This window comes from Polypterus senegalus, chromosome 9 (genome assembly GCF_016835505.1).
Source record: "Polypterus senegalus isolate Bchr_013 chromosome 9, ASM1683550v1, whole genome shotgun sequence".
NCBI lineage: Eukaryota > Metazoa > Chordata > Cladistia > Polypteriformes > Polypteridae > Polypterus > Polypterus senegalus.
The window spans coordinates 5067244-5093500 of record NC_053162.1 but is presented as its reverse complement, the minus strand read 5'-3'; the positions used below and the strand labels follow the sequence as shown (position 1 = coordinate 5093500).

General features: G+C 42.4%; 1 protein-coding gene across 1 annotated transcript in view; it reads left to right on the top strand.

The window, feature by feature from the left end:
• LOC120535078 (golgin subfamily A member 6-like protein 6) overlaps positions 1-26257 on the top strand; it is a 122212-nt gene that overhangs the window by 37283 nt on the left and 58672 nt on the right. The window contains exons 8-10 of the mRNA XM_039762626.1: positions 2041-2207; positions 6123-6197; positions 7709-7867. Coding sequence (XP_039618560.1) covers positions 2041-2207; positions 6123-6183 — 228 coding nt within the window. The 3' untranslated portion in view covers positions 6184-6197; positions 7709-7867. The remainder of the gene's footprint in view (positions 1-2040; positions 2208-6122; positions 6198-7708; positions 7868-26257) is intronic.

Sequence of the window (26257 nt, the reverse complement as noted above, 5' to 3'; positions counted from 1 at the left end):
TTTCTATGTACTGCGTGATTACGTGGGAGGCGTGATGATGTCACATGAAACCCCCACGGCGTTGAAGCTCATCTCCATTACAGTAAATGGAGAAAACTGCTTCCAGTTATGACCATTACGCGTAGAATTTCGATATAAAACCTGCCCAACTTTTGTAAGGAAGCTGTAAGGAATGAACCTGCCAAATTTCAGCCTTCCACCCACACGGGAAGTTGGAGAATTAGTGATGAGTCAGTGAGTGAGTGAGTCAGTGAGTGAGTGAGGGCTTTGCCTTTTATTAGTATATATATATATATATATATATATATATATATATATATATATATATATATATATATATATATATATAGATATATATATATATATATAGATATATACATACATAGATATATGAGAACAACACTCATATCAATGACAAAACAATTACATTAACAATCATGTTGCGTTATTTTTAAAATATTTCCTTTTCTTTTTCATAACTTCTATAACACACTACTTCTCCGCTGCGAAGCGCGGGTATTCTGCTAGTATGCTATATAGTGCATTCCATATTGGTCTATCAATCCATTATACAGTGCCTTCCGTCCATCTATCCTTCCATTTTTATACCTGCTGAATCCGAACACAGGGTCATGGGGGTCTGCTGCCATCTGTTTGTCTATATATCTGTTACATAATACCTTTCATATCTGTTCACATCAGTTTATTATATAGAGCTTTGCATTTCTGTCTATTATATAGTACATTTTATATTTCTCTATCTGTTATATTGTGCTTTTTATTTTGGTTTATCAATTCATTATATATTTCCTTCCACCTCTATGTATTTATAATATTGTGCATTTCTTATCTATTTATATGTTTAATGGTCATTACTGTTCAATATAAAGAGTATAGTGTAATCTTAATAACAAGTTCTAATTGACATTTAACATGCTGCCGCTCTCTGTTGCCTTGATTAGTGAGTAAATTTACCTCCAAACGTCTGTGTTAATTACCTGAATAAAATCTCACAACTATAGTGCTTTTCATATCTGTCTATCAATCTATTATACAGCACCTTCCATTTCTATCTATCTATCTATCTATCTATCTATCTATCTATCTATCTATCTATCTATCTATCTATCTATCTATCTATCTATCTATCTGTAATATAGTGCCTTATCTATCTATCTATCTATCTATCTATCTATCTATCTATCTATCTATCTATCTATCTATCTATAATTATATAGTGCCTTTCATATCTCTTTCTCTAAAATGGGTTTTCAGGGTCATTATTGTCCTGTGCACAGAAGATCCCATGAAATTCCTACTTGCCTGTGCTAATCATGCTGCAGCACATCCCCACACTCTCCAACACCTTCATCAATGAGAAGACCTACAGTAACTCAAAACTTCTGTCTTCGTTACCCAAAAAATGTGGGAAGGCACTTTAAAGGCCCATCTTCCATTAGGAATCATGTTCATTTAACAGAATTTACCATAAAGTGTAAAAAAAGCTCCACCAGCTTTGTTGTAATTGCCTGTCATTCTACCAAGAAAGAAATGTCACCAATCATTTAAAATGGCTGCATCGCAGGTGCTATAACATGCCATTCAGATTGTTAATCGCCTGTAGGCCACAATTTAAATTTTCCTTAATCGTCCATAAAGATAAGCCACAAATAAGGCCACACCCACTTAGTAGTCATAACACTGACGTGGGCCACACCCTAACTCTGGCTCCACCCCTAAACCCACCTCACAGTGCCAGTCATATTTTTTTGTGTCACAGCTCTCACAAGTGCAGCTGTGCCAGTGCTGTATGGCCTTTAATCAGACCTCCCGACACCATTAGCCATATTTAAGTCGATTGCTTGGGGTTTGAATGCTTGTGTTGCTTTTAGTATTTTAGGCTGCTAAGAGATTCATTCTGTTCATATTTGCTATGCTACAGGAATCGATTTCATAACAACTGTTTTGGTGTTTCACTTATTTTTTTTCCAACTCTTCATGTAACTTGTGTGCTTTTTTTTCTCATCATGTTACATTTAGCTAGAAAAATGGAAGCAGCGAGTCACTCAGCTGGAGGCTAAAATTCAAGAACTCAACCAAGCTGTGATCACAAGAGACAAGAACCTGATGAGTGCCTCTCATGACCAGCCCTTGATCTCAACTGCCATTGAAGACCGGCTAATGAAGCTGGAAGACCTTATCACCAGGTATGTGACGAAATGCAGAGCTCTTCTTTAGGTTCTTTTTTAAAGGAGGAACAACATGAGGTCAAAATGCAGCCTCGTGATTCAATTCCTTTGGTTAAGATTTATCTACAGTAGTTTTATAACGGGTGTGACCAAATGAGAGTGCTCTGGAGCAGACCTCGTGCCCAGAAAAACACTAACACGGGTCCAGGTAAGTGTTAGGAAGAGTCTTTTATTAAACTAGGGGGCTCTGCCCCCTGCTCACTTCCTTCGCCAACCACTGAGTGGGCACATCACGCCAGCCACTTCACGGCTCTGCTACTTGCATATAGGAAAGCGGATGTACAATTTAAACAAATTGTTATTTTTATGGGAATTGTTACATGTGCATAATAGACCTAACTATTTTACATTCCAGTGAGTAATTAATCATATTAAAAAATAGTAAAACATAATAAATTGAATAAAAATTATGTTTCATGTTGCGTTAGAAGTATTCATTCCATTATACATTTTCATTCTATTTGGCTTAGAAATGAACATGCAAATACTTTATAAACTTACACTTTTACTGTAAAACTTCAGTAAAAACAATTTTTGGAATTAACTTTTTGTCGATATCGCTTTGAATTTTGATTCTATGTTTGGACTTACATCGTGACAACCCAAAATATAACTGCCCGTAGGTGAATTTCGTTTCTTTCTCTCTAATAAACAAAACGACTTTTTCGAATGTTTGTCCCTGGGATTTGTTAATTGTCATAGCAAAAGCTATTCTAACGGGAAACTGTTAACGTTTTAATACGATTGGCATATCGCGATCTCTTTTGGTGTCTAATGTCATTAGTGAAGATGGACTACATTACCTTTCTTGTCGCCTGCTAAAATTTTACATGTTAGAATTGTTTCGACCAATTTTGAATACAACTAATCTTATCCTATTGCATAGCTATCTATCTATCTAGCCCATCACTCATTCATAAATTACGCAATAACATTACAATACATCCTTCTTTCAACAGTAATTCGGCATGTGGAAGACCAGACGGTGTTAACGGTTGTAGATATTCTTCGTGATATTGTAAGTTGATGTTTCCATCTTCCATACCATCACCACCTACTGCTTCAGCAGAGTCTATCGATACATATTTAATCAATTTGCCGTGTTTTCGGTTAATTTTCACGTTAATTCATTTGACTTCATCGCTTCTCTGTGCTAGGATTGCCTGTGTACTCATTTCTTCTGTTAATAACCCTTTGGGATGAAATTCTTCAATAAGATTTGGACATAATTAGTCTTTTTTTATTGGAAACTTAAAGTTAGGAAAACGTTAAAAATTATAAGAGCAGGAACTGTGTCTGACAAAAGCATTCACATGAATGAGAGGTGAGAGGACTGTGGGTGTGGGCCGTGAACCAGAAATGTTTGAGAGGAGGGCGAGACTTGAAAAAATCTCTTGAAAATAGTCTCGTCTCAAGATATTCTTTTATAATAGAGAGATAACACAGAATGTACAAGGGAGGGCAAGGATAAGGAGTCATCAGGGTGTCAAATTGGAAAAATAGCAAAACCTATAACCCTCTGTGCCAACCTGTACCCATCTACAATAAGATGCTGCAGATGTTCTATCAGACGGTTGTGGCGAGCACCCTCTTCTACACGGTGGTGTGCTGGGGAGGCAGCATAAAGAAGAGGGACGCCTAACGCCTGGACACACTGGTGAGGAAGGCAGGCTCTATTGTAGGCACAGAGCTGAACAGTTTGACATCCGTGGCAGAGCGACGGGCACTGAGCAGACTCCTGTCAATCATGGAGAATCCACTGAACAGGATCATCTCCAGACAGAGGAGCAGCTTCAGGGACAGACTGCTGTCACCGTCCTGCTCCACTGACAAACTGAGGAGACCCCGCACTATGCGACTCGGGGGGTAAACGTTAACATTATACAAAGTTATTGTCTGTTATACCTGCATTGTTATCACTCTTTAATTTAATATTGTTCTTTATCAGTATGCTGCTGCTGGAGTGTGGGAATTTCCCCTTGGGATTAATAAAGTATCTATTGATCTATCTATCTATCAATCGAAAGATAGATCGATAAATAAATATTATATAGTGCCTTTCTCATCTATCTATTTTTCTATTATATAGTGCCTATCACATATCTATCTATCTATCTATCTATCTATCTATCTATCTATCTATCTATCTATCTATCTATCTATCTATCTATCTATCTATCTATCTATCCCTATAAAAAGTATTCACCCCCTTGGCAGTTTTCACATTTTCTTGTTACAACAACACTAGAAATTTGAATACCAGTGAATTTAATTTGGCTTTCCAAATTAAGTAAGTATTCCCCCCCCTTTTAAAATGACACATCCCTGGTGTAGCCGGTTGGTTATTCGTTCAGTGGAGGTCACCTGTCTGGGGTGTCACTCGATTGTATCTTATGGTGGTGAGTCAGTATGGCAGTGTTGTAGAAAAAAAAACTTCAGAAAAAACAAGCTGAGCCTTCAGAAAGGCAGTCAGAATTTTAGAGTTTATTGCACAACATAGAAAACAATTGTAACGGCCAACCCCTTTACCCAGCCGGCAGCCACACTACCAGGACCTGTGGCCTGGTTGAATTACTAAGAAGACCCTACCAAGCTATACCTCTGACAATTAATATTTCCCCTCTTCCCCAATCGACGGTTTAAAGATTAGTAAACAAATGCAGATATGTAAAAAAACGTGTAGGAATATATTAAATGAAGCACAATGACAAAAACAATAATTCAAACCCCCGACGTGAAATATATCTAAATATATTCCTCCACCAAACCCGCAATGTGAAAACACTACATACTGTATATAATAACAAAAAACCTCCCTTGCCCCTGCAAACGTATAACAAACATAAAACACAAATAATACTGAATAATCTGAATGTCAGTGCAGTGAAATTGAGACCGGGTATATCACAGTCCAGAATACGGATGACTGATCAAAAATAGATGTGTTTGAATCTCCCGGAAAAAAATAGAACAACCTCACTGTGCTTCCTCGGCCAATGGCGGATAATAATGTCCAACCCCGGAGTTTCTGTCGATGTTGTGATTCTGGCTGAATGGGAAGCAAAACTGGAACAAGGCGGTTGTAGGCAATTGAAATCTCCATCTCTCTCCTTCCTCTCTTCTTTCCGAGGATCAAACCTCGGACGTCAGCGTCAGAAGCGAAGCCTCTTAACATTGCGCCATGGCGTGTGGTTCGTTTATTTGACAGTATGTAGATCGGGGTAATTACATTCAAGGCATTTGTAGTCTGAATCACGATCTGATTGTATTGCTGGTTACCTACCAGGTAACGCTTGTGGTTGGTCTGCAATTTGACAAACATCTGCCACAGTGCCCTCTTCAGTTGCGAGAAGCAGATCATAGAATGTTGAATAGTTTTACTGTCAAATAATGCAAAGAGTATGCGACACATGTTTTTATATATATATATATATATGATGATTGTTCAGTCTATCTGTATAATCAATGGATATTTCTACTTAAGGACTCAGTTGGATGTGGAGCAGCTGTGGCTGAACAAGCCAATTCTTGAGTGTCAGTCCTTGGCACATTTGTTGCACACAAAAGCTGATGGTTGCCATTAGGTTGGCAGTGCTGCAGCTTTCCTCCTCTCTCTTTTGTCCGATCACATCGGGTTTTCTTCTCCTCGGCAGTGGTGGTGCCTAAACGTGCAGCCTGTTACCAGCTGTAACGATTTCTGTGTTTCCATGTGTCCATATGTTCACTCCTGCCCTGCCAGAATGCTTTCCCTGTGCATGATGAAAAGGTTTGTGTTTTCCAGTCTCATCTGGGCAGCAGATCTTTTGTTACAAGTTTACAGTCTGCTTTTTCTATACTATACTGTTATTGACATTTTTCTTTTTCTTTCCATAGGCATGAAATGAGCAATAAAAAGCCACAGAAAAGAGCAGAAAATCTGCAGCCTGAGATGTAGGACCTCTTATGAAGGTCTGCAATCCGCATTATTAAGAGGCTTCTAGTTTTATGGCCTTTTAATGAATGTCAAGACTAGTGATGGGAAGTTCGGATCATTTTACCGACTTGGACCTTTGAGTCTCGTTCAGCAAAATAAACGAATCTTTTTTCGAGTCATTTCGTTCATTTTGTTCATTTTGGCAAAATATAATTAAAATGTTACCTGTTACCTCCCTAACACATATACTGCTTACACAAATGTTGATCACACTACAAACAAGACAAAACTAAAATGCTATAAGAATTTTCCGGATCAGACTGAGTTGGTTAAGCTTATGGGGCTGTCACGTGATGAACGAACGACTCGAAAAACCCGAAGACTCGAAACAGGCGAGTCAATAATTCCAATACAGAAACTATAGGAAGTTGCGCAAATGCGCATGCGCGACTAAACGAATCACTCCCACGAGTCGACTCGTTCTTCTCGAGTCACATTAAAGATTCGTTCAAAATGAACGAATCGTTCATGAACGACCCATCACTAGTCAAGACCAGTCCTGTCAAGTCAATTCAGATTCCTTACCATGTGTAGTGTAATGAAATTCTTTCTTGTGTGTCTCAGTTGACCAAAATAAAATAAAAAAAGGAATAAATAAGTGCGGGGCAGCATGGTGGCGCAGTGGTAGTGCTGCTGCCTCGCAGTAAGGAGACCTGGGTTTGCTTCCCGTGTCCTCCCTGCGTGGAGTTTGCATGTTCTCCCCGTGTCTGCGTGGGTTTCCTCCCAAAGACATGCAGGTTAGGTGCATTGGTGACTCTGAATTGTCCCTAGCGAGTGTTTGGTGTGTGGATGTGTGTGTGTCCTGTGGTGGGCTTGCGTCTTGCCTGGGATTTGTTTCCTGCCTTGCGCCCTGTGTTGGCTGGGATTGGCTCCAGCAGACCCCCATGACCCTGCAGTTAGGATATAGCGGGTTGGATAATGGATAGATATAAGTAACAAGCTGGTTAAGTTTGCAGATGATACCAAGATAGGTGGATTAGCAGATAATTTGGAATCTGTTATATCATCACAGAAGGGCTTGGATAGCAGACAGGCTTGGGCAGAGTTTGCATGTTCTCCCCTTGTCTGCGTGGGTTTCCTCCCACAGTCCAAAGACATGCAGGTTAGGTGCATTGGCGATACTAAATTGTCCCTAATATGTGCTTGGTGTGTGTGTGTGTGTCCTGTGGTGGGCTGGCACCCTGCCCAAGATTTGTTCCTGCCTTGTGCCCAATGCTGGCTGGGATTGGCTCCAGCAGACCCCCATGACCCTGTGTTAGGATATAGCGGGTTGGAAGATGACTGACTGAATAAATAGTGCACATACACATACAGCTTAAGGGCTCTGCTGCTCTTCTCATGATGAGAATCCTGGCGGCAATCTGTGCCACTGTAAGACAAGAAGCAGACAAGCAAAAAGGTTTGGGGCACATCTGTGACCCTCTATAATGCAAATACAAAATAAAAAAGCAATCCTTTTACTAGGAAAGTGTTGAAATCTTTTCAGATGAGAGTCCAATGTATAACTGATTCCAGGAGGAAAAGGTGGTCCAGGAGAGCAGAAAATGAAAGTGTCATGAGAGGTGGAATGGCTGTCAATCATCTATTCTACAGAAGGAAGAAGAGAGAAGGCATTAGGATACAGCGCCAACTCCTGGATCGGTGGGTAAGTACTATCAGTAGAGTCCTTAAGCTGTCTTCCATAAGTTCATGCATGTGACTCAATGTATATATATATATATTGTGCTATGGATGCTGTATAGCGCCCGACCCGACACAGACTCACACTGAGGCACATGTAAACCACTAAGAACTTTTATTTTTCTTCACCTGTGGGGCACGTCTTCCCCATGAACCACACAGGCAATACACAGTCCCAAAAACACTTTAAGGCAACACAAAACACTTTTCTGGCACCATCACTCCACTCCTCCCGTCTCGCTTCATCCTCCACCTCTCGACTCTGGCCACTGAGTGCTGGTGGCTGGCCCTTTTTATAGCCCACCCGGAAGTGTTCCAGGTGCTTGACCACCTGGTCCCAATTGCACTTCCGGGTGGGGCTGAAGAGTTGTCCAGCTGGGCTGTGGAATCCATGCAGCACCCACTAGCGGCCACCCCAGCTCCCAACCAGGCTGTGGAGGACTCCATCTCCCATGGAGCCTTGCAGGAGGTTGGGCAATCACCGTCGGCCAGGGAGGCTGCCACCAAGTGTCCCGGGGAAGGTATTGAGCTGCCCATGGTTGCTCCCCAGGAACATATGCAGCAGGGGCGTCCTGGCCGGGCATGGGACCCGGCCACCTGTCACAATATACATATACTGTATGTTTGTTCCCCCATGCATAGATGTAAACCTTGCCTGTCCTAAACTCCCTGCCCCTCAGTCGTCAACTATCCTACTCATATGCCTCTTCAATACATTGGTGTCCCACCAGTTCAGATGTAACCTGTCACGGTAGAACAGGTCCCATCTGTTCCAAAAGGAGTCCCAATGCCCTATAAACCTAAACTTAAAAAAGTACTTACACCATGAAATAAATTCACACTGAATCACAAAAATAATGTAGAATCAACACATTGGAATTTAAAATAATAAAGAAGAAGAAGATGATGACTTTCAAGACACACAAGGAGATTTTACAGAACACATTAATCCAGTGGTTCTCAACCTGTGGGGCGGGCCACCCTAGGGGCGCGAAGTAACAAAAAGAGGGGCGCGAAGATGTGAAAAAAAGAAAACAAGAATCAAAAATATGAAAAAACATCTGTTGAAAACAAAACAAATGAACTTAAACTACATTCTGATACTACAACAATACACAGTTAGATAAATATTGATAAAAGTTAAGTAGATATAATAAAATATGCATTTACATTTCAAAAAAAATGTTAGGGGGCGCGATTAAAACTGTTATGAAAACTCGGGTTGCAAATACAGTGGAACCTCGGTTTGCGAGCATAATTCGTTCCGGAAACGTGCTCGTAATCCAAAGCACTCGTATATCAAAGTGAATTTCCCCATAAGAAATAATGGAAACACAGATGATTCGTTCCACAACCCAAAACTATTCATATAAAAATGATTGATACAAAATATAAAGTAAAACTACATACAACAAATTAACCTGCACTTTACCTTTAAAAAAGAATCATGGCTGGTGTGAGTGAGTTTCTAAACTCATGTGGGATTCCACCCAACGGGACGACACGCAGATGAGCGTCCCAAAGCAATCGCAGTCTCCCAGCGCTGTAGCAGTTCGCCGTATAAGCGCATCCAAAAAGATCGCAGACATGCTATAAGCGCCTGCCGTCGATGGGTGATACAAGGAACATTATAAAGATCCCGCTACAATAAATTAAAAGCGCTGTTTCTGTTTCAAGCTGAATAAATCTGGTGTTGTTAAAGTACTGAGACTCAGCTCACAGCACACACGTGCGCGCGCACACATACACACACAGTCACAATGCTCTAGTAAACAGTATACGCTCGTACTTATGTTGACTTATATGAGGGAGGCACGCTGACTCAGAGGAGAATAGGAGACGATTGCCCTCAAGAGAAGAGAGAGAGAGAGAGACGTGCCAGCGAGCGAGAGATAAGTAGAGAGAGAGGAGAGAGACGTGGGCGAGCTAGAGAGATAAGGAGAGAGAGAGAGAGAGAGACACGCAGAGCGGGAGCGAGAGAGATAAGGAGAGAGAGAGAGAGAGAGAGAGAGAGATAAGCTGAGAGAGAGATCGTGAGCTAGAGAGATAAGGAGAGAGAGAGAGAGAGAGAGATAAGGAGAGAGAGAGAGAGAGAGAGAGACACGCAGAGCGGGAGCGAGAGAGATAAGGAGCGAGAGAGAGAGAGGAGAGAGAGAGAGAGAGAGAGAGAGAGAGACACGCCAGAGCGAGAGATAGGTAGAGAGAGAGAGGGACCGGGCGAGCGAGAGAGATAAGGAGAGAGAGAGAGAGAGACACGTGCCAGTGAGCGAGAGATAGGTAGAGAGAGAGAGAGAGACGCGGGCGAGTGAGAGAGATAAGGAGAGAGAGAGACGCGCAGCGCGGGAGCGAGAGGGATAAGGAGAGAGAGACGCGAGAAAAGAGCCATCAGCTCAGTTGTGATCACATGACGTTCAGCAGACAAAGTGTATCCATACTACTCGTATTGCAAGACATCGCTCGTTTATCAAGTCAAAATTTATTAAAAATTGTGCTCGTCTTACAAAACACTCGTAAACCGAGGTTCCACTGTACTTAAAGGTTGAGAAACGCTGCATTAATAACAACAGTGACAATATAAAATGATTACAATACAAGAAAAAACAGAATAAATTTAATACAATTGAATTTAAATTACCCCAACTGCTGATTGATCAGATATTGAATAGTCCAATGATAAATTTGATTTTCCCAGGTGTTGCTTTAACTGACCTCACTAGGTTAGCTAGCACACTAAGGGTCAACAGTCTGACCAGATCTCCGTGAAGTTTGAGGAAAAGTAAACCAAATTGGCTTATGGTCATAAAAGTTGAAGTTCCTTCGAGACCCGCTGTGAATGTATTTTCACCAAGAAATATGGAGATTATCCCAGTGAAGGCACAATTCCGAAGGTGGATCAGATGGGATACACGAAAGTCAAAGAAGTCCTGCTGCCGCATACTTGTAAATCGATGTCACTGATGTCAATGGATGAAGCTTGAAAAACAGGACAATCCCGGCTAACACACTCCAGAGGAGCAGCTCGTAAATCCGTAGCTTAGATAAATTTCCAATTGGAAAAAACAGATTGTCAGCAACCAGGTAAACGCTTGATTTATCAGATACCGTTAAATCAAAACTCCAGCAGATAACGACACAAATATAGAGAAATCTTCACCAGTTGCTCTGACTGACTGCATTCAGGAAATCAATCATTGGATGACAGCAAATTTTTTTACGACTTAATCCTGATGAAACAGAAATCTTACTGGTTGATACCAAATCTGTCCTCTCTACCCTTTGTGGGCTAAAAATTAATATCGATGGGATCCTGGTTGAACCCTCAGCATCAGTCCGTAATTTGGGTGTCATCTTGGATCAGCTCCTTACTTTCCAACCGCACATTAGCTCAATTGCGCAGAAAGCTATTTTTCATCTCTGCAACATTGCTCATCTGCACTGTTTCCTCAATCTGAAAGACACTGAAACACTACTTCATGCTTTCATCACTTCCCAATGCAGTGTCTTATGGCCTCCTGACTAAAAATATCAATAGATTGCAGTATGTTCAGAATTCTGCTGCTCGTTTACTTACTGTAATAGATAGTCCAGCCACAGACAGACACGACAGCACAGTTCAAGACACACGGGTTTATTTTTACAAACTACAATGATTGGGTTCTACACGCTCACGATTCCTCTCTTTGGCCGCCTCCACTCCTCCCGACTCCAGCTCTCGAATGGAGGGAGGCGGCCCCTTTTATACACACCCTGATGTGCTCCAGGTGCTTCCTGGCAATCTTCCATCGACACGCCCCCGTGTGGCGGAAGTGCCGGCTGTATTCCCGGAAGCACTCCGGGTGTCCCTGCTCCTCTTCCCCCCCAGCACAAATCACGGAGACAAACATTAGAAAAAGTCAGTTTATTTATTAGAGAGAAAGAAACGAAATTCACTCACAGGCACTTATACGTTGCATTGTCACGATGTAAGACAAAACACGGAATCAAAATTTAAGGCGATACTGAGGAAAAGTTAATTCCAAATATTGTTTTTACTGAAGTGTTACAGTAAAAGTGTAGGTTTAAAAAGTATTTGCATGTTAATTTCAAAGCCAAACAGAATAAAAACATATAACGTAACGAATACTTCTTATGCAACATGAAACATAATTTACTTTCAATTTATTATGTTTGACTATTTTTTTTACTATGGTTAATTACTCGCTGTAATGTAAAATAGTTTTATTATGCATATGTGACAATTCCCATGAAAATAACAATCTGTTTAAATAGTACATCCGCTTCCCCAAGTGGCTAACGCGTAATGCCAGCCTGGGGGTTGGCGATTGAAGCAAGGAGGGGGTAAAGCCCTCTAGTTAAACATTATTATTATTAATAGTATTATTATTATTATTATTATTATTATTATTATTAACTGGCTGCTATCACTTAGGCAAAGACAGTAGATTAGCTAATAAAACGCAACTAATAGAAACTTAACTTCAAAATAACACTTCAGTCACCAGCAAAGCAGCGGCAGCCAGTAGCTCCAGCATTCGCTCACCAGGATGCTGTTCCAACAGTTTAACAATAATGGCTCCAGTATTAGGTTTGAAGTGTGCTACTGTAATCTGTGAAATTTATTCAAAGGTTGAAGCCACACATGCCAGCTGTGACAGGGTGACACTGACCAGAAAGATGGACAGAAACATGTGAAAGACAACCCTGGCAGACTATTTTTAAAATGCTGACATTTGCTGAATGGCCAGAGTGACCAACGGCTGCTATCTGCAGAAGCCATCAGAACAGGGGATGGTGTTATTTGGGCATAGTCTAGAAATAACAGATAGATAGATAGATAGATAGATAGATAGATAGATAGATAGATAGATAGATAGATAGATAGATAGATAGATAGATAGATAGATATGAAAGGCACTATAAGTGATAGATAGATAGATAGATATGAAAGGCACTATAAGTGATAGATATATAGATAGATAGATAGATAGATAGATAGATAGATAGATAGATAGATAGATAGATAGATAGATAGATAGATAGATAGATACTTTATTAATCCCAAGGTGAAATTCCCATACTCCAGCAGCAGCATACTGATAAAGTACAATATTAAATTAATGAGTGATAACAATGCAGGTATAACAGACAATAACTTTGCATGTTAACGTTTACCCCCCGGGTGGAATTGAAGAGTCGCATAGTGTGGGGTCTCCTCAGTCTGTCACTGAAGCTGCTCCTCTATCTGGAGATGATCCTGTTCAGTGGATGCAGTGGATTCTCCATGATGGACACTCGCCTGCTCAGCGCCCGTTGCTCTGCCATGGATGTCAAACTGTCCAGCTCCGTGCCTACAACAGAGCCTGCCTTCCTCACCAGTTTGTCCAGGCTTGAGGCGTCCCTCTTCTTTATGCTGCCTCCCCAGCACACCACCGCGTAGAAGAGGGCGCTCGCCACAACCGTCTGGTAGAACATCTGCAGCATCTTATTCCAGATGTTGAAGGATGCCAACCTTCTAATGAAGTATAGTCGGCTCTGTCCTCTCTTGCACAGAGCATCAGTATTGGCAGTCCAGTCCAGTTTATCATCCAGCTGCACTCCTAGGTATTTATAGGTCTGCACCCACAGCACAGTCACCTCTGATGATCATGGGGTCCATGAGGGGCCTGGACCTCCTAAAATCCACCAACAGCTCCTTGGTTTTGCTGGTGTTCAGTTGTAGGTGGTTTGAGTCACACCATTTAACAAAGTCCTTGATTAGGTTCCTATACTCCTCCTCCTGCCCACTCCTGATGCAGCCCATGATATCAGTGTCATCAGCGAACTTTTGCACGTGGCAGGACTCCGAGTCGTATCAGAAGTCTGATGTATGTTGGCTGAACAGGACCGGAGAAAATCCAGTCCCCTGCGGTGCTCCTGTGCTGCTGTCCACAATGTCAGACCTGCAGTTCCCGAGACGCACATACTGAGGTCTGTCTGTAAGATAGTCCATGATCCATGGCACCAGGTGTGAATCTACTCCCATCTCTGTCAGCTTGTCCCTAAGGAGCAGAGGTTGGATGGTGTTGAAGGCACTAGAGAAGTCCAGAAACATAATTCTTACAGCACCACTGCCTCTGTCCAAGTGGGAGAGGCATCGGTGTAGCATGTAGATGATGGCATCCTCCGCTCCCACCTTTTCCTGGTACGCGAACTGCAGAAGTTCTGTTGGGAGTTGTCAATACCTGGCAAATGTGCAAATATGTGAGTGTTTATAATGAAGAGGATCCGTCACTAAGCCAAACGCTGACCTAATTCTGCTCCCCACCTTGCTGGACCAGGGTCATATAGCTGTCCTTATCCCCCTCTGAATAATGACCGTACGTCTCTCCGTCCTGAATACGTACATATAAATGAATTGCACGTTTTATTTTTTGGTGCAAAAATAATATTTTAAATACATGTATGTCCTTTTGTACCGTATTTCTCTCGTCTGATTAATTACAAAGGGGATGGGTATTGGCTCTTGTCTGTTCTGCATGAAATAAGGACAAAATCCTGGGGAGCGAGCGCCCCCTGCTGGATACAATTGCATAGCTTGCACTTCAATAATGAACCAAAATCTGAACTTAGAACAAAATGCTACTTGAATCTGAAATCTTCCTAAAAGCAAGATGAAAAGAAGTCAATAAAAAAAACGAGGCCAATCTTATATATAAACGAGTACGCGTGGAACTGCGTGTGTCTGTTTCTCTGTCTGGCCCAGAAGTGCGAGGCTACAACATGAAGCTCAAAGAGCATGAAAGGTGGTCCCCAAGTTAACGAGTCTGAAGAAGAAAGAAGTATGAGGCGACAGCATGAAACTGAAAGAAAGCGACTCCGCCGACAAAGTGAAACCGGAGAGGAAAGACAAATGAGAGAGAAACTCACTTAGCCGCCGATACCATAGACAAGGGGGGCAAGCAAGTCCTCAAAATGAAACCACCGACTCTGCATTTCAATTTTTTTTTCTGACGATTTCAATAGTTTCTAGGAGCCCGGACTTACACAGCTATGTATTTATAAGCACCTACAAAATAACAACTAACAAAATCTGGTGTTACTTCTCAAATTGGCATAGTACACAGACATGTGAAAGTGTACGGCTGCACCTTAAGATTAACACACACACACACACAGAGCCTAGACAGACAATGACTGGAGTGATGCCCAGTTTTGCCAGTCACCCCATAATATTCCACATAGGACCCCCTTCACATAACTAAGAGTGGCGTCAGTTGCCCATCACTCTTAGTACCCTAAGCAGGGACTCGCTGTCTCCAGCACTAATAACCCTTTGTTGTCCTTGTGACGTGATCTGCAACTCATGTGGCGCTGCAAATAAATAAAAGCCTTTACAGCAGCTGTCCTTTTGTCTCTCTTCTCCCCGAGACAGCCTCTGCTTCTGTTGGGGGTCCCGCTCCCGAGGCGCACCCCTATGATGAGGGGAACACTGAAAGAGACTTATGTTTGTTTGAAGTGACTAGATAATGTTTCTATCTCTAAAATCTCTTGTGTAACTGTGCAACTCTGTGACCCAAGCGTGACAGCGTATGTGGATTTCACTTTCACCAAACAACAAAACTTTTAATTCTCGCCGATACGTCTCTTCATTGGGAAGAAACACTACTTTTCCCTGATGGCAACACGAATTAGACGATCTACAAGTCTCCAACTTAAAGTTTCAATCTGAACAATATACTCGCTCTCTTTCTGCTGTTCTGTTATTTCACAGAGTAATAATTTCCGTTTGTTTGCACTCATGCGATTTCTCGTCTCCCGGGACTTGAAAGTGTCTCTCCGAGAAATTCACGTCTTGTGTCTCTTCCCAAAATTTCTTTTTATAGTAGAGAGGTTTGCCACTTACCAACCAAAAGATGACCTCTGCAGTTGTTCTTCGCATTGAGGTGCCACCTCTCAGTCTTGAAAACCCTGCAAAGAGGAGCAAATGGCAATTCCCTTTTACACCCGCTGCCCTAACATTTACTTTGTTACTTCAATCATACTAGATACGGTGCAGAAATGTAAAAGCAATGTGGCATTTTCAGTCAGGCACTCATTGTCCATCCATCCCTAATCCAACCCACTATATTCTAACTACAGGGTCATGGGGGTCTGCTGGAGCCAATCCCAGCTAGCACAGGGTGCAAGGCAGGAACAAACCCCGGGCAGGGTGCCAGCCCACTGCAGGGCACAAACACACACTAGGGATAATTTAGGATCACCAATGCACTTAACCAGCATGGCTTTGGACTGTGGGAGGAAACCCACGCAGACACGGGGAGAACATGCAAACTCCGCACAGGGAGGACCTGGGAAGCAAACCTGGGTCTCCTTACTGCGAGGCAAACAAATCCAAATCATATTCTGTGATATCATCCACTGTTAAATTCTGCTACGTACTTCTAAAATTTTTATTTCTATACTGTATTGAGGATTTGTTCTGTTCTGTGTATTGTATTATATTGACCCCGTTTTTCTTTTTGACACCCACTGCATGCCCAGCCTACCTGGAAAGGGGTCTCTCTTTGAACTGCCTTTCCCAACGTTTCTTCCATTTTTACCCTACAGGGTTTTTTTGGGAGTGGTTCCTTGTCTTCTGAGAGTCAAGGCTGGGGGGCTGTCAAGAGGCAGGGTCTGTTAAAGCTCATTGCAGCACGTCTTGTGTGATTTTGGGCTATACAAAAAATGAATTGTATTGTATTGTATTGTACCCACTGTGCCACCATGCTGCCCGTGGTATTTTCAAAGAAGACATAATAGAAAGTAAAACAGACTGCAAAATATGGCAGTGTATATATATATATATATATATATATATATATATATATATATGTATATATATATATATATATATATATTATGGGGTGCCAAACAGGCAAATATATTGATTTTCTGAATATATAAAGTCAAAACTTGAATATATAAAGTCATTCCCGAATACTTAAAGTTAAAACTTGAATATATAAAGTCAGCGTCGGAATATATAAAGTCAACGCTGGAATATTCATCCATTTCCCAACCCGTTGAATCCGACCACAGGGTCACGGGGGTCTGCTGGAGCCAATCCCAGCCAACACTGGGCGCAAGGCAGGAAACAATCCTGGGCAGGGCACATGCATCATTTTCAAAACATTAACCGAACAGTGTTTTTTTAATTTATTTTTCTGAATACGTTTTTGTTAACTTATTTCAGTTTTTTTAGTTTACTAAAAATGTGCCTGAGTCGTTTCAATCAATATATTTTGACTTTGACTTTATGTATTCAGGAATGAGTTTATAAATTCCGACGCTGACTTTATATATTCAGGTTTTGACTTTATATATTCGGGAATGACTTTATATACTCAGCAAAAAAAGAAACGTTCTCTGACTTTCAACTGTTTTTACTTTCAGTAAACTTAATGTGTAAATATTTGTATGAACACTAAAAGAGTCAACACCATAAGACATAAACTAAAAATGTTTCACAATGTGTCCCTGAATGAAGGGAGGCTCAAAATCAAAAGTACCAGTCAGTATGTGGTGTGGCCACCAGCTGCTTGAAGTACTGCAGTGCATCTCCTCCTCATGGACTGGACCAGATTTGTCAGTTCTTGCTGTGAGATGTTACTCCACTCTTCCACTAAGGCACCTGCAAGTTCCTGGACATTTCTGGGGGGAATGGCCCTAGCCCTCACCCTGCGATCCAACAGGTCCCAGACGTGCTCAACGGGATTGAGATCCGGGCTCTTCCACTGCGAGGATGATCAGCTGTCCTTCCTGTCTCCCTGTAGCGCTGTCTTAGGCGTCTCACAGTGCGGACATGGCAATTTATTCAGCAGTCCTCATGCCTCCCTGCAGCAGGCCTAATGCACGTTCACGCAGATGAGCAGGGACCCTGGGCATCTTTCACAGTCGGTAGACAAGTCTCTTTAGTGTCCTGCGTTTTTAGAACTGTGACCTTAAATGTCTACTTTCTGTAAGCTGTTAAGGTCTTAACGACCATTCCACAGGTGCATGTTAATTAATTGATTAGGGTTAATTGAACATGCATAGTAAACATTGTTTAAACCCTTTACAATGAAGACCTGTAAAGTTATTTGGATTTTTAAAACATTATTATTGAAATACACAGTCCTGAAAAAGGGACGTTTCTTTTTTTGCTGAGTATATATTCAAGTTTTGACTTTATATATTCCAGCGATGACTTTATATACTCAGGTTTTGACTTTATATATTCGGAAATGACTTTATATATTCTGATGCCAACTTTATATATTCAGAAAATCAATGTATTTGCCTGTTTGGCACCCCATAATATATATATATATATATATAATAGTCTGGGAAAGCTTAATGAAAAATGAGTAATGTCTGGATTATATGTTGTCCTGGGTGGCTTTAGCCCTGTTGTTAACTTAGAGTTCAAAAGCATGCAAGTCTCAAAAGTTCCAGATGTGGTTCCAGTAATGCCAACTTGGGGGACACCTTCAGCTAGACACAAAAATGGCTTACAAGAATTTTTATAAAATAATAAAAAGGTATTGTTAACACAAATGCTCTGATCAAACTTGTGAAACTCTGAAGAGCAGAAAGGGCATTCAATGTCTATGAGTGCAATTCCAAAAGCAAACAAATTAAATTAAATATAAATCAAGTTAAATGTAAGTAAATGTAACGTATTACAGGTCAGATAGAGAAATTTTAGGTCTGAATCCACAATGAGAGGGTGGAAGCTGCCCTTTATGAGAAGGACCTGGGAGTCACAGTGGACTGGTCAGTAAGACTACTACTACTGTCAGTATCGGCCCAGGTGAAGGCAACAAGGGAGTAACTTTCAGCGTGAAGGGCCCCTAATGTACCGACATGTTGAAAGAGAGACAAATCAAGACTTCATGATGTTTCACTAAGCTTTATTGGAATGGGACATCACAAAAGGGTTTGGTTCAATAATACAGAAAGATGGGCATTCAGTGAAAAAAATGGATGCCATTCAGTTCTTTGGTATAAAGCCTGGTTGAATTCCAGACTATCTTATTGATCTGTTACTGGGTTTCCACATCCTTATATAATATGCATCCATCCATCCATCCATCCATTGTCCAAACCGACTTATCCAGAGCTGGATCATGGGCAAGCTGGAGCCTCAGAAAGTATCAGACACAAGATAGGAACAATCCTTGGATAGAACACCAGTCCATTGCAGGCTGAATATACACACAAACACACACATACAGGGCCAATTTTAGCTTCATCAACCCATGTAACCTGTATTTATTTGGATTATGGGAGTAAAAGCACACATTAATTTGGAGAGCATGCAAACTCCATGCAGGAAACCCCAAGGACTTGAACTCTAGTCTCCTTACTGCAAGCAGTACCACTTTGCAACTGTGCCACTCCCATAGTATAATATAATATAATATAATATAATATAATATAATATAATATAATATAATATAATATAATATAATGATGTCCTGTGGTGGGTTGGCACCCTGCCCAGGATTGGTTCCTGCCTTGTGCCCTGTGTTGGCTGGGATTGGCTCCAGCGGACCCCCGTGACCCTGTATTCGGATTCAGCGGGTTAGAAAATGGATGGATGGATGGATAATATAATGATTTGTGTCCATCCAGTTGCTATGTCTCTGTCATTTCAAAAGATCTTGAATCACAAACATTTTTAATAATAAAAAGCATTGTATTTTTTATTCGAACAGATGGTGCATCACAAATATTAACACTGCATTTACAACTCTTGTACCAAATGGCATATAACAGGGACATATGCATTGCATTTTCCATTCCAACAGATGGTGCATTGCAATCATTAACACTTCTTTTACAAATCTCACTCCAAGTGGCATATACCATGACCATATGCATTGCATTTTCCATTTCAAAAGATGACACATCACAAACATTAATACTTGTTTTACAAATCTCATATCAAATGGCATATAACAGACATTAGCATTGATGTTACCATTCCAACAGATGGCGCATCACAATCATTAAGTCTGCTTTTATGCATCCCATACCATAGGGCATTTATCCAAGACTTATGCATTGCATCTTCCATTCCAACAGATTGCACATTATAAACATTAATGCTGCTTTTACAAACTCCATACCAATTGGCCCAGAACAGAGACATATGCATTGCATATTGCACTTCAAATGGTAACGGTGAGGTCTACATTGAATATTTAGATTCCAGCCTGTCTTAGGTGGGTAGCACAGCTAGTATAATATAAGGTAATAATGTTAACCCATATTATGTCCACATCCGCTTAACCTTACTAAATGCAGTGTCCCTCAATATAGCAGGAATTTAGGGTATTAAAAGCCTCAGGACATTATTTTGGCTAAACACTAAGTCCAACTCCCCTGTCCCTCCTAACTGTTCATGTTGGTCTCGGGCATTCCTACAACAGCCATTTAAGGCTAAGAAGTCCCATAAGCAGACATACACAAGTCACAAGATGGCTTCTGGGTGGAAGGGCACGATTGCATAGGTCTGTGTCACAGCAGTGGATCTTCACGCCTGGCAGCTCCTGTTGGTGACAGTGGCGGGATGTGGCACAGCCACTAGTGAAGGTAATGCCCAAAGCAGCTAGAAACAAAAATGGAAAGAAAAGTCAGAAGTGGGAGAAGAACGAATCAAGGAGTACACAAGAAGGAAAGAAACAAGCGCAGTGATGACCCGAGGATGAAATGAAAGAGTAAAGCTGGGCTTAGTGCAGAGTTTACCTGAGCTCTGCCCTAAAGGAGAACAGAAGCCTTCAGAGTGGGACAATGGCTGGAACAGCTGCCTCACAGCTACAGGAGCGAGCAGGGCTCCTTCATGGCCCGAGTGTGCTCACCAAGTGTCAGAGGACGTGCAGTCAGGGCCACACTGCTTTGGACAAACAAGGTCTGCCATGAAATTAATATGACTGACTGAAAACATACAAGGAACTTCATTGATGCACTTGTGGACTTCACAGAGTGGGAGGCTGGCATGTGTTAGAGAGCCAGATGGCAGGGGAATCTGGGTGGGTGGTTTTCACCTTCCAGATAGGATGCCACACGAAGAAGTCATCAGCTGGGGATGAACTCAATAAGAAGAATTATTCCCTTAGGCCACTAGGGGGTAGCAACATAATCCCAGCATAGTAGTTAAGGTTCCCCAAGGGCACCTGAGGATTGTAGTTTGTGTGGTAGTGGAGGTAAACCAGATGTGCTTCTCAGCAGGTCAGACTGGCACCTGAGGTATTATTATTATTATTTTGATGCTGTTAAGACGGCCCTGGTCTTAAAATGACTTTCACTACCTCAGTCAGGCAAACACAGTCAGGCGAGGAGCTGAGGTAGGGAGGAAGAGGAGGCCAATGCAGTGAAGAAGGAGAAGTCCAGGAGGTAGAAAGGAGTGTACTCTATTAATAAAGAGGGAGGTAGTTAGCCCTTGGGGGGTTTAGATTGGCCCCCGAGAGGCATACTGTTTGTAGGTTTGGTTATTTTGTCTAAACTTTGTGTTGTATGTCGATTCTCCCATTTTCATTTGATTTTTGTATAAACGAATTACTGTTTGGTTTTGGGACAGCACTGGCCAGGTGTCTTTGGAGTTAAAGGGATGCACTCTCTTTTGTCACAAAATGTAATCATTTGTACAATAAATGTTTTCTTTATTCTTGGTGTCATTTTCATAAATGATTCCTGTAATCTTCTTCTTTTGGCTGCTCCTGTTAGGCGTTGCCACAGCGGATCATCTTTTTCCATTTCTTTCTGTGCTCGTCACCTTGCTCTGTCACACCTCGTCACCTGCATGTCCTCTCTCATCATCTTCCGCTTTATATCTTGGCTGGCAGCTCTATCCTTAGCATCCTTCTCCCAATATACCCCGCATCTCTCCTCTGCACATGTCCAAACCAATGCAATCTCACCTCTCAGAAATTATGTCCAAACTGTCCCACCTGAGCTGACCCTCTAATGTCCTCATTTCTAATCCTGGCTATCCTCATCACACCCAATGTAAATCTTAGTATCTTTAATTCTGCCACCTCCAGCTCTGTCTCCTGTGCCACCGTCCCCAGCCCGTATCACATAGCTGGTCTCACTACCGTCCTGTAGACCTTCCCTTTCACTCTTGCTGATACCTGTCGATCACAAATCACTCCAGACACTCTTCTCCACCCACTCCACCCTGCCTGCACTCTCTTCTTCACCTCTCTTCCACAATCCCCATTCATCTTTAGTGTTGATCCCAAGTATTTAAACTCATCCACCTTCGCCAACTCAACTCCTTGCATCCTCACCATTCCTCTGACCTCCTTCTCATTCACACACATGTATTCTGTCTTGGTGGTCCTACTACCTTCACTCCTCTCCTCTCATATTTCCATCTCTCCAGGGTCTCCTCAACCTATCGCTACAGATCACAATGTCATCAGCAAACATCACAGTCCACAGGGACTCCTGTCTAATCTCGTCTGTCAACCTGTCCATCACCATTATAAATAAGAACGGGCTCAAAGCCGATCCCTGATGTAATCCCACCTCCTCACCACTGTCACACTTCATATCCTGTACCACTCTTACATACTTCTCTGCCACTCCCGACTTCCTCATACAATACCACAGCTCCTCTCAAGGCACCCTGTATTTTAGAATGGATTCCTGTAATAAATTTTGTTAATTATAAAACTTCTCACATTATCATTGTTTTGGATTTTGAGCCTAATGAGTCGGGATTCAAGGGGGGACAGTTCACTGTTACAGCACTAGTTACTGTTGTCGGCACGTTAGAGCTAGCTAGAACGACCAACATTAATATTTTCATGTAGATGACACTGTTATCCAAGGTTACTCACAATCCATGTGTTGGTACAGTTGGTTTCATTTCTTTTGTTTTTCCCATTCAGAGCACTTGCTCAGCGTCACACACTGGGATTTGAACCCATATGCTAGGGGTTTGAAGTCCAAAGCCTTAACCAGTACACCACACTGTCTGTCCAAACCAGTCCTGCTAGATCTCTCCTCTGCTTTTGACACGGTCGACCACCGGAGCCTCCTACTACGTGAACTGGCATTGTTAAAGTGGTCCTAATGTGTGTGTGTTCAGCCTGTGATGAACTGGCACCCGGTTCAGGGTTTGTTTCTGCCTGGCACTTGATGCTTTCTGTGATAGACTCCAGTTGCCCCATGACCTTGCCCTGCATAAGTTAGTTAGAAAGATGGATGGATGGATGGTTGAAGTAACGTTTGTTTAGTTCTTGTCACTTGATTGCATTCTACACACTTGCTCAACGTGTTCTCTCAGCCAAGCACCCATGTGCTTATTGATCCAGCAGCAGGAGGCCATATCCCCATAATGAAAAAATACAAGCAATCATAAGTGTAAGGTTTTCAGTTATTAATGTCTAATAACAATAATACTTTTTATTTATATAGTGCCTTTCCCATGCTCAAGGTGCTTAGGTGTCTACAGAAAAGAGACCGCCATTCATATCTGGGCATCAACATTCAATATCAATAATGGTGAGAGCGATGACTGTCTGGGGTTAACCCACACCCCTGCAGCTGAAAGGCCACCACGGAGGAAGACCAGCAGCAAAGTGACCTCCCCTGCCAGTCTCCTTAAAAATGGCTGAAAATCACAATGACTACATGGATATGCTGTTTTGCTGTGTGCGTTGTAATAGATGGCACACAAGGGCTGGCATCCCGGCCAGGACTGAACAGGGAGCCTTACCCCAGCCGGGAAGCCATTATGATGGAGAGTGATGATGGATGAATGTTTTCTCCCCCGATATGCTAGGTGGCAGCATCCCTGGGTTAGGATTCCCAAACTGACACCTGCAGGGCATGCTGGGATTTGTAGTCCCATAGAGTAACCCTGTATGGTTCTGTAGAAGCCGTCAAGGAGCTGCCGGGATTCACAATCCCTACTTTCAGGGACTTTCTTTTGACCCCAAAGTGCCCTAGCACCCTAATGCCCTAGCACCGGAAGTCATAGATAAAAGAAGCTGCTTGATTTTACCCAGGCGAGTCAGGTTTGGGAGAGGAGATAAATAACAAAGGGTTTTCTGTGCTTTGCTGTATTTGGATCAGAAGAAGGCCTGGGGTGTTCCCACTGGTCAGTACCTGCTGAAAGAGGTCCAAGGATGGACAACCATTGAGACATCATTGGTCATCCAAGGCTTAATGATGTAAATGGGGAGCGAAGGCTAACCCGTCTGGTCTGATCCCACAGAAGAGTTTCAGGTCAGGTTAGGTTGGAGAGTATCCACTGGTACAGCACATTGCTGCACCCACCACATGATGGAACAGCTCGGGATCCTGGTTGGCAAACCCCCAGGCAGACATGTGGTCCAGTCCCACTCTCCGGAAATGACCATCAGCCAAGTGTTATGTTGGTATCCCTTCGGCCTGGTCCATTCACTCAACAGTGAGGATCCAGCAAGCTGGATCACCCTCGGGTAATCGTGCCAGATGGTCGTATTGCCATAACTGCTCCTTCACCATGCAGGTCATGTGTCTCATTCAGGACTCCGTGAGCAACACCAAGTTAAACCAGCGGTACCCAAGGATTCTCCGAAGAGACACAGGAGTCCAGTCTTCATCTCAGGTCATTGGGTAGGGTCCACGTCTCACAAACAGGGAGCACCAGGACTCTGAAGACTTGGACCTTCGTACTCTGGCAAAAATATTTGGTGGCAGTAATTGTTTACTGCGGTGGGCTGGCGCCCTGCCCAGGGTTTGTTTCCTGCCTTGCGCCCTATGTTGGCTGGGATTGGCTCCAGCAGACCCCGTGACCCTGTAATTAGGATATAGCGGGTTGGATAATGGATGGATGGGACAAATTCCTTAACAGCTTAATGCTGGCCATCAGAGAAGGTCACAGAACACACAGTGCACCACAACTTGACCGGTTAAAGTGCCCATGCTGATCCCTGTCCACTGCCCTAGGCTGTGGGCGTCATATCTGGACAATGGAGTAATGGAGGAAGGTGACTCATGCTTTCCTTAATCCCTCGCTATGTTAACAATGTCGTTCTTGCTTTGTGTATCGTGGAGTGTGTGCGTCATGTCGATGAGCCAGCTGCTCACAGGTCAGTTTGCAGAGGTGCCTGTTTGTGTTTGTCATGCATACCTGATGGTCAGAACGGCGCTGATGGTGTTGCTCTTCAATTTCTTCTTCCTATAAGCAGCCCCAGCAATGCGCTTGATGGTCAGCAGATGTCATCGCTGTTCTTTCCCTTTCTGCCATACTACCATCTTAAGAAGTTTGCCATAAGAAATATGCAAACCGCAGTAATTTTGAGGATGTTGCCCACAAAGTCCCATGTTTTGCATCACTAGTGCTTATCATGTCACCATCTTTTGACATGACCAAGGCTCTAGCATCAGTAGGCAAGCTGGGAACATACGCGGATTACAGCATGTCGCCACAACCATCACACGACAAGTCACCCAGATTTTTGTTTTTATGGTGACTGGAGTGCCAAACCTGCCACCATCCCCTGAGTTTTCCCTGCAAGTTGGAGGTTAGAAGAGTAATCATGTGACAGACAGACAAAGTGGCAGTTCAGGGTGATGTTTTTAGATGGGTGCAGAATTGGCTCAGACACAGGAAGCAGAGGGTGATGGTGTGAGGAACCTCATCAGAATTGGCCGATGCAGTGCTAGGGCCACTGCTATTTTTAATATTTATAAATGATTTACAAAGGGATATAAGTAACAAGCTGGTTAAATTTGCAGATGATACCAAGACAGGTGGAATAGCAGATAATTTGTAATCCGTTATATCATCACAGAAGGACTTGGACAGCAGACAGGCTTGGGCAGATTTGTGGCTGATGAAATTTAATGTCAGTAAAAGTAAAGAATTACACGTAGGAAGTAAAAATGTGAAGTTTGAATACACAATGGGCGGTCGGAAAAACGAAAGTCCACCTTATGAGAAGGATTGTGGAGTCATAATGGACCCGACACAATCAACTGCCAGTCAGTGTTCAGAAGACATTAAGGAGGCAAACAGAAAGTCAGGTTATATAGCGCCTTGATGTATGGAGTACAAGTCACAGGAGGTTCTGCTCAAGTCTTTATAACACACTGGTGAGGCCTCATCTGGAGTCCTATGTGCAGTTTGGGTCTCCAGGCTACAAAAAGGACATAACAGCACTAGAGAAGGTCCAGAAAAGAGCGACTAGGCTGATTATGGTGGGGAGTTATAGGGGATGAATTATGAGGGAAGATTAACAGAGCTGAGCCTTTACAGTTTAAGCAAAATGAGATTACCAGGAGACCTGACTGAGTGTTTAAAATTATGAAGGGACTTAGAAGGATTGAGGAGTCATAGTGGACTCTAAGCTAT